The sequence below is a fragment of the Uloborus diversus genome, chromosome 4 (assembly GCF_026930045.1).
Source record: "Uloborus diversus isolate 005 chromosome 4, Udiv.v.3.1, whole genome shotgun sequence".
NCBI classification, from domain to species: Eukaryota; Metazoa; Arthropoda; class Arachnida; order Araneae; family Uloboridae; genus Uloborus; species Uloborus diversus.
In genome coordinates, this window is record NC_072734.1 from 27,917,132 (window position 1) to 27,926,995 (window position 9,864).

Consider the following 9,864-nt stretch of genomic DNA (forward strand, 5'->3'; position numbering starts at 1 on the left):
AGTAGATAGCGTTCATAGTTGACCACTTTTTCGTTTCTTCATTCCCCTGAAATGAATCTTACCAGTAAAACAGATAAGTTACCAGATCGAGTTCAGCCTTGTAACAATAAAGCGCTTCTCTGCATGTTATACATTATCAAACTATCATGCCGTGGCGCAAGTTTCATTGTTGAAACACCCGAGTTACTTAATCATCGGCTATTATGTATATAAAAATAAGTTATTGTCTCTTAAATTCAAAATCATACCTTATGATAAATCATAAGAGAAATGTATATTTAATTTTAATACTTGTGTGTATTGACCCCTTGGAGCCAGAATTCATTCAACAATTAATAAAAAAAAATATTAACAATGTATTCTATGGAAAGTTGCATTACATTATATTTAGCTTATGATTTTATTAAGCTTAAGTTTCAAAATGAAGCTACATAAATATTGTTTTTGACGTCGCTGTTTCTTATTCGAAATAGTGATAATATACATATACAAGAGCGGATATGCGACTAATGGACAACCTTAAGTAATTTGTTTTAAAACTATATTTCATTTAATAGTTATAGGTACAATATTTCAGTTTTATACATAGATGCAATAATCTATCAACACATTTTAACTTGTGACATTGTTAAATTCTTCTCTAAAAATAAATACTAAATGATAGACAAGTAAGCATGATATTAATTGTACAAAGTCATCAAAAACTGAAACATTTTGCATTAAGAATGTTTAGATATTTACATTGATATTAACACATAATCTAAATTGTAGGTACTTTATTACTGGATAATTCTATGATTTAATATTTGTTCATATTTTAGATATGCTTCATTTAAATTTAAATAAAAGGGGAGTGACCCATTACCCCTTACTATGGGGTAAGTGGGACACCGATGCAATGGTTTAAAAATATAATGGTTAAGAATATTTAAAGCATTATTTTAGAAAATAATGATGAACATTTGTTTATTAATAATGTCCAAGATAAAATAAGACAATAAGTTAAACTTTTTATGTTTCAAATCTTTTGTATAATGTTTCAAAAACGAACTATTCTCAAAAGGGGTCCCACTCCAACCAAACCTATTGCTTATTTTGATGAAAAATTAGAAATGTGCTTTTCTTGGGCAAAGCAAAAGTAAAATCTGAACTGGTGATATGTATTAAAAAAAAAAAAAAAAAAACACACACACACAGTAAGCTGAAAATGTTAGAAAAACTAAAAGTAGTCAAGTACATTAAAGTAGTTGCGTACAACATGATGTTGTACGCAATTGTTATGCATTTACTACTAAAACTGATCATATAGAGCAGCAGAAGCTTTGGTATTTGTCACTTCTGCCGAATTGTGCCTTGTGCCATCTCTAGAATGAGTGGCCTAGAAGTGATACTGTAGGTGAGTTATGCCAAAGAAATCAGTTGAAAATGAAGCAGATAGGCATGGGAGAGCCAAAAGTTCAAGCCAGTAAAAGGCAAACTCTGTTAATTTACAAACTGAATTACATAATACTGTTTTCAAAATACAACTGAAGTGCATGAATTTGGTCATATATTTTAATTCAAAAGAGTTGTATGTTACATTGAAATGTTATTTTTGACAGAAAAATACATTTGTGATGATGATAAATTTGGACTACAATATCTGAATTTCGAATTAATCGAAAATCCGAATTAATTGATTTCGACGAAATTTAGTGTTTGAAAAGCTCCATTTTGAAAAATTACAATATGATAGAAATTACAAAAGCTGTTCCAAGGTTGGAATTTTTTGTACTGAAAATAATACAATATAGCCTTTCTTGAATCAGCTTTATCTTTTGTTTTAAGAATGCTGAGAATTAAAAAAAAAAAAAAAAACTATAATTTCCAGTTTTAGAAACTGAATAAAAAATAGCACAGATAATTGATCATGTAAAAATGCTGTTTAAACAGCACCATTACAGCTAAATCTCAAGTTATAGTTATAATAACTTTTCTTCTGATAATTGTGTTTAGACACAATTGAAGCAGAATTTGTGATTTTTTAAATTCTTTTTAAAAAAAGTCAAAAAAGTTGGATTTTTAAAATTTAAATCAGATTTTTTAAATATATTTTTTAAATCTTCAAAAATTTGTAGTTATTAATTATTTTACATTTATAAACATAGTATATTTCATACAATAGATGAATCCATTCAGCTTACTTTAAAATTAAGAAAAGTTCTATAACCATTCAATAAATGTCTAAGATTTATAAATACGTTACAATGCTTAAGGGTGCTCTTCACTGAGAGTCTGAAAGATTCGGATCTAATGTTAACCTACGGGGAAAGTTGGAGCTTGTTTTACAAATTCCTGTAAAATTTTCGGATCCGTTTTTTTTTCTGAGTATTTTTCAAGACCATGTCTGTTTCTTTTAGTTTTTACTTTTTTGATGTGTCCATTCTCCGATTTTTTAAAATTCGAGAAAAAATGAATTTCTTCGAAAACGAGGTACTGTTGGACATTTCGCTCTGTAAAACATCTGCAACTCGTGCTATCGAAATTTTAAGAACGCCCTGACACGCAAAATATTTCCAGCTCTCTTTTGAGATCTTGTTTGAAATAATGCGACCATTTTTTAAACAAATATCATGTTCTAACTATTGAAAAAAATTTCAAAATACGTTCACTTTTTGCATTTGCCCCGCCCTAGAATAGTTACCTCCCCTTTTTGAGGGGTAAAAGCTAATGGGGTGTAAGATTTATTACCCTCTCATTAGTTCCCCTCAATGACTTCCGCTGGACGTCCTTTCTTCTTTCCTCTTTTCCTAAGGCTTTCGTGAAGAATCAAGTGCTTTTGAAAGTGAATCCATGTAGATGCGTGCTATTAGCTGTTAAATTCGCAACATCTGCTTTTTTTCAAATTTGTGGTTTGAAAAGAAATAGATTTGAAAGGAATATTTCTGAGTCAAATTGTTTATTTACAATATAATGAACATTGTTACAATGCTGTCGAATGCGAAAAGTTGACATTTTTCCCTTCCAGTAGAAAAATATTTTTATATATAGATTAAATCGTATTCCAGATACTGGGTATTTTGCATCGTTTTACATGTGTTTTATGTTACTACAAATGGTACACACATAAAGTGCTTTAAACAGCTCAACAAACATTTTTGAAAATTATTTGTGTCTTTAAGAGCCAGACTCGTCAAATTTCTTTAGAAGGTTTGGGAGGTGGAAAATTCAATAGCGGAAAACATTCTGTACACCAACATACTCATTAAATACATAGAAAATCATGAAAAATATATTAGCAATTTAATATGATTCAGTTAATGTAAAAAACACACCGTGGTAGAATTACTAAGCATTGTATGTATTAGTTTTAATGACGTTTTCAGCCTTATGTTGCCGACAAAGCTAACTAAAATGTGAACAATATAGAATGGGGGTTACAAGTTTTCACTGTTTTCTATTTTCATTCTCAGAAGCTAGATCAACATTTTAATACAATGTAGAAAAAATTAATTACAGGCATAAAGGTTTTCAGGTCACATAAGCACCCCCCCCCCCTTAAAAAAACATCATTAAAGATCGTCTTAAATTTCGTTTTTATGGCTTTAATTTCAAAAAATTTCGGGATGGGAGTTTGTGAAAAGTCCTTCTTTGACTATAAAAAAAAAAAAAAAAAAAAAAAAAAAAAAAAAAAAAAAAGTCGTCTAAAATTGCATTTTTGGATTTCAAAAACCTGCATGTCCCCAACGTTAATAAAGATGGCCTACAATCATGTTTATAACACTTTAAAAATTTTGCCTCCCCCCCAACATCACACTAAGACTGCGTTTTTAGACTATTTCGAAAAATTCCGGGGAAAGCTTCCGAACTCCCCGTTTCCTAACAGAATTGAAGAACCTGAAATTGTGTTTTTGGCGTTTCAAGTTCAAAAATTTGCTGGTGGAAGATCACAGGACCTCTTACTTACTTCCAAATACTACCAGAGATCGTCTAAAAGTGCATTTTGAAAATTTTTATTTTCGAGAAAATTAAAAGGCATAGCCCCCAAACAGAGTGCTTGGGAAAATAGGGAGTATTTCTGAGTAAATAGTATGCTTACGATAAAGATCATGTTAATTAAATATAGAAATGGTTCTCTCTCCTAAACAAGAAGCTAAATCCTTTCTCTCGCTGTATTTACATATTACTAGGAGTCAATAGAATAGAAAATGTGGGATCTCAAAAAAGATTTTTGTTCTATACGAATGAAAATTACTTGACAAACATTGGATTAGAACATTCATTTTATTCTGTGACTGAAGACAGGATACGATAATTTTTCGGCACAGAAGTGCGTAACACAGAACTTAAAAGAAAAAGTTTGTCTTGTTTGTTTTTTTTTTTAATTGTGAACCCTTACTTGTACCTATAATTGCTTTCCTAAATGTAAGCTGTTCATTTTCATTTTTGTTTCAACTTTATGTATTTCCTGCAAATCTGTTTCTTGCCCTTTTTTTTATTTTTTATTATTGATTCATTAAATGCAAGATGCATGAAAACGAGGCAGAGCGATAAAAACTTTAAAATCTGGCAGAGCGAGGCGTTGAGATTTTTTTCATCTAAGTATTTCGAGATTTTTTTTTTTTTTTCAGGCAGATATACATGTAGGTAATATTTTCGTGCCTTCTGAGAAAAAGGACAACCCTTAATATTTATTATGACAACTAACGAGGATCAGACACCAACAAGACTCATTAGAAAATTTTAATAAAAACTCAATGTGTTGAAGTAGAAGCACTATATACACTATATGACCAAAAGCATTGGGACACTATCAAAAATTCACATGTTTAGGGATTTCTCGAGAAATAATAGACCAATTGCTCTATAATTTGTTTCGCATAAAATGTACTCTAGTTGTCATTTTCCAATAAAAATTAAGTCTGTTATTCATTTAGGGGACCGACAACAAATTGAGTAAAAAAGTTTTTTGATAATTTTTCATTGCAAATTGCTGGGAATAAGCTATAATTTTCAGAAATGAGTTAAAAATCTATCAAAAACTTATTTTTATATTTTTGTGAAAGTATCTCTTATACCCATGGAAATATAAGCATTTCTTTCAAAAATGCAAAATTTTTTTGAAGGTTTTCGCCTTATATTACGCAGAGTATTTCGTCAAACGTTACTAAACTTTTAAAATATTTGACAGCATTTTAGAGAAACATAATAATAAAATTTGAAGTTAAAATATTGAAAATTTGTTGAAATATGAACAGTTAAAGCTATTAATTTTTCACTGCGCAGACACGAAAGATAGCAATTTATAACGTTCATAATTCAAAGCTCAGATACATCCTACAATCCATGAAAAAAATTCCACCGCAATTTCTTTAAATTTTAAAAAGTTATCAGCAATCTAATGAGCCGAATTTCTATAATTCTAGGATAGGCGACGAATGGTAAGGAATTGTTAGCAAACTGGCAACACTTTCCTGCCATCGTTATAGAGTGATTCATGATAAGAACAGATTATTTGTTGCTGGTCCCCTAAATGAATATCAGACTTAATTGTTATTGGCTTTGACGTCTGGAGTATACTTTTCATGAGAAAAAAATTACAGAGCAGAGAGCAATTGGTCTTTTATTTTTTGAGAAATCCGTAAAATTGTGAATTTTTGAAAGTGTCCCAATACTTTTGGTCATATAATGCATGTAATACCTCATGTATTTTGCCGAATTCAGTAACTGGGAATCTGAGATTCTAAAAGTGCTAGGTTTAGTTTTATTGCAAAATTTCAACGCAAGATAGTTTACAAACATTGAGAGTGGGGGAAGGAGTGATTTTTGCCTTTGAGCTTGGAGCAGGGTGAGCACCCTTGCATACAAAGATCAGAGAAAAATCTTTAATTTTTCAAATTCAGGAAATCCTTATCCGTAGCCGTCCGCGACTTTGCCGTTGTTATGCTCAATTTGAAAGAACTTTCACCATAACAACCCCTTGAGAAATGCTATCGTAGCCTTCTCATCTGCATATAGTACTTAGATAAATAAATAAATATTTTTTCAAAAAGAAAAGGATTCAAAGATAAAGATTAGGGGAATTTTCTGGTCACCAGTGGAAAGAGAAAAGGCATTTATAGTAGCCACATTTTTTTCTAGTCGCCACTACATTTGTAAAACAGGTAACTAACCAACAAAGTAGTATTTAATTTAGCACTAAAATATAAATATTATCAGTTCAAATAAAGGTTAATGTAAGTAATTAGTGGCATTAATGTTTATTGTACAATCAAGTATTAACTATGCAAAGAGGATCTAGTTTCATTTTTAAGAATGTTTTCTGCTAACTCGGATGGGGTTGGGGAGAGTGGCAAACAGGCAGAGGAAGTGAAAGAATTTCGCCAACCGATAACTAGTTAGTCCCCACTTTTATTCGGCACTCGATTTTTCAGATTTATTAAGTAGGATCATCCATTTTTAAAGAATATTTTTTTGTTAGAATTTGGAGTTCATTTCGTTAAAATTCAGTGTGGTCATGTAGGCTATCTTTTTTTTTTCCTTCCTTTTTTGATATTATCAATTTTCAATAACGAACATTTTTCTAAAAATAAAACGAATTTATAAATTTATTTATTGCAAATATTCATTCATTCGTTAATTTTTCCTAGATGAGATCAGGAACCGTATTAATGGGGAAAAAAATCTTCGTTTCAAAAATTAATTTTAGTGCGAATGCAAATAAATTAATATCACAAGCGGGATTGCAAAATGCCGCGCCTTTTACACTGAGTAATTTTTCTTTTACCTATGTAGTCAAGACTCAAGAGGGAAAGAACTAGAATTTCCTTGGAAGGGTCTGTAAAAAGCTGCGGTTTCATTTCGCCGTCAGCTATTACCTCCTTCGACTACTCTGCACAGCAGGGGAGCGTCCGGTCTGTCCCCCTGCAAAATGTGACAGGTCACATGATCCACACTTTCATCGGCCACCGCTCGTTCTATTGGTTGTTGAAGTGTCAATCACTTCACTGATGAACATTGCTTTCGTTTAAAGAAAAAGCCCATTTTCAAGCGAGATCGTTTTTCTTCCCCACTGAAGAGCAGCCTTAAATAGGATGTCATTTTGTTTTATGCTTTGCTTAAAGATAAGGTTTCCATCATCATGTACGTTTTTAGTGCAAAATAATATGTTGCACAATTACTTTTCTAAACTATATTAGTCATGGTGCATAAGAAACAGTGCAAATTTTTATTTTGTTCTGAACTGTTAATTTTGGAGTGAAAGCAACATTGCAAGAGCGACAATCTGTCCACACACAGAAAGAGGGAACTATGTAGTTTTGCCTGTTAAAGTTAAGAGTGTAGGTTAAATTTAAAGCAGCACAATCTAAAACTGCAAAATTAATTTATGAAAATAGTATTAACGAATTGAAATCAAATATTTTATCAAAAAAATCACTTGATTCAAATCAATTGACTTAAATTAATGATTTTTTTTCAAAAAAATCCCTTGATTTACATCAGAATTTTAATTATGATTTAAATCAAGTTGATTTAAATCAACAAACACTAGTTGAACATCTAGTAAGTGTGTATCTCAAAGACACACTAGTTTTTTTATGATTAAAAAAAGTATCAGAATCTCAGAATTTTAAGGCTGAAAAAACACTGAATACCTTGCAAATCTTTATTGAAGCAAAAAGTAACACTGCATTCTAATGTTGGCCGTATAAATTGAACAAACGAGAAGGGCTGATATTCCAATACATCATGTAGCTGAAAAAGGAGAACACGTTATTTATGAGATAAAGCAGTTCTATAACGAAAATGCAACCATTAAAGTCTAAGTCATCAAAGATTAATCGTACATAATTTTTTGTTATCATAACAAAGCCATAAATGTTGAGTTATAGGTAAGAGGGGGGGGGGGGGGGTCAGGGTCACCAAGAATGGGGGCGCAGGGGCAAAATCCCCGGGGCCCAGGCGCCTACTCAAAAAGATTTTTTTTTTCAGGGGATATGCTGCTAACTGAACTTCTCGGTGTTAGAAAAGCAAAAACATCTCTCATTCAACATTTTAGCCCATTATTCAACATCTGCATGTTCACAGCATTAAGTGCTTGTAGACTTCCTTAGGGGGATGCAGAGACGTTTCTATTGGGAAGGAAAACGACCAGTAGCGATACCATCGTGACAAACAGCGCATCCTCCTTTTACCTGGGCCCGGCACATGGTTGGTTATGTGACGACACGCTAGGGGCTCCCAACCTGTGGGTCAGGACCCTAAAGCATTTCTTATGGGGTTAAATCACTATCCCTACAGTTAAAAATACATCTCTGCATAGTTAAAAAATACATACGGAGAAAATAGCATCGTTTTAAAGTAGTATATGTACTTGAGGGCAGTGGCGAATCCAGGAGATGGGTTATAGGGTTGCACCCCCCCCTCGCCTCTTATACCAGAGTACCTGACCCCACCTGTTTTCTAAGATTATCTTTCATTTTGGTCAAATTTCCTCAAACAAGTCCCGAATTCACATCCTTCTAACGTCATCAAAAAACTAAAATGGGCTAAAATTTCATTTTTTGGAACTTCAATATCGAATAATTTCTGTGAGAGATTCTCTAAACCCCAGCCTTTTTCCTGAAAGATGTCTTGTAATTGTGTTTTTAGACCTTAATTTGGGAATATTCCAGGAAGTGTCCTGAAACCCATCCCGTCTCAACTTCATCAAAAATAGCCAAGGAAATGGGTTTTTAGTATTTTTCACACAAAGGAGTGGCTACTGTCTTCACATAATTAATCGTATAAAATTTCGTTTTTAGTGTTTAAATTTCAAAATTAAATTCCAGGTTTATGTTCTCCGAACATTTCTCCCTGTCATCTAAGATAATCTACTATTCTGTTTTAGGGACATTTTTTTTTCATAAAAAGAACAAAAGGTAAAAAGTGACCGCAGTCATTACCTCCAAAGTTTTCGATCTCGCCAGTAGAGAGCTGTTTCTGAGTGGCCGAAAACACATGAGCATGTTCTCCTGCCGTCATCTTGGTTTTAGGGACTTCCAAAAAAATCCTTGTTAGTACCCCCAATCCTCTCTCCCTTCACATCATAAAAACTCATCTAAAATTTCGTTTTTGGATTTTCAATTCTAAAATAATTCCGGGGGAGAGTTTCCAAATCCAGAATTTTCCTCTAACGTTTACAAAGAGGGTTTATAATTGCGTTTTAGAACCTCAAATTCAAAAAATTTCCGGTAAAAGGTTGCCGAAGCTCTTTTGTTTCCAAAACTTCAACAAAGATGGTCTGAAACTGAGAATTTTTAGGATATTTCTTTCCATTTTTTAAACATTTAGAGAGCATCCCTGATCCTTCTCCCCACCCATCTTTCCCTCTTATTAAAAATAGTCTAAAACATCATTTTTGGGACTTCAATTTTGAAAAATTTGAAAGGCAGAGGCTACAAGCTTTAAACTTTCATAAAATGTCCCTGAACTTTTCCCCCTCCTTTTGTTTGTGTAAACTGCAGTTTTAAAACTATAGTTTCAAACATTTTTTGGTGGAGCAGGACCTTTGCGAATGTGACACTTATGACTGTAGGTTCATATGGTTTTTTCTTTCTCCTCGCTTAGCAATTCTCTAAATCTGATTGTGCAATGGTAGTATTGACAGTTTGCACCCCCCCCCCCCTCATTCAAACAAAAATCTGGACTCTCTCTTCCTTGGTATACATATGTTTGAAAAAAAAAATGAGTGGCTTCAAGAGCTTCCAAAGTGTGGAAAAGATTGTTTAACTTTATAGTAATTTTAAATTTAACCAGCTTTTTAGACATTTTTTACAAAGGAAAACTACCAAACACAATTCCCTTTCTCCACTGTACATTGACTTGTCGTATGATGGGTGGGAT

At 32.3% G+C, this 9,864-nt stretch overlaps 1 protein-coding gene across 1 annotated transcript in view; it reads right to left on the reverse strand.

Moving 5' to 3' along the window:
• LOC129219984 (importin-11-like) overlaps window positions 1-8,189 on the reverse strand; it is a 60,366-nt gene extending 52,177 nt beyond the window's left edge. The window contains exons 1-2 of the mRNA XM_054854308.1: window positions 8,175-8,189; window positions 7,635-7,734 (exon numbers count right to left, since the gene is read on the reverse strand). Coding sequence (XP_054710283.1) covers window positions 7,635-7,734; window positions 8,175-8,189 — 115 coding nt within the window. The remainder of the gene's footprint in view (window positions 1-7,634; window positions 7,735-8,174) is intronic.
• Window positions 8,190-9,864: the final 1,675 nt, after the last annotated feature.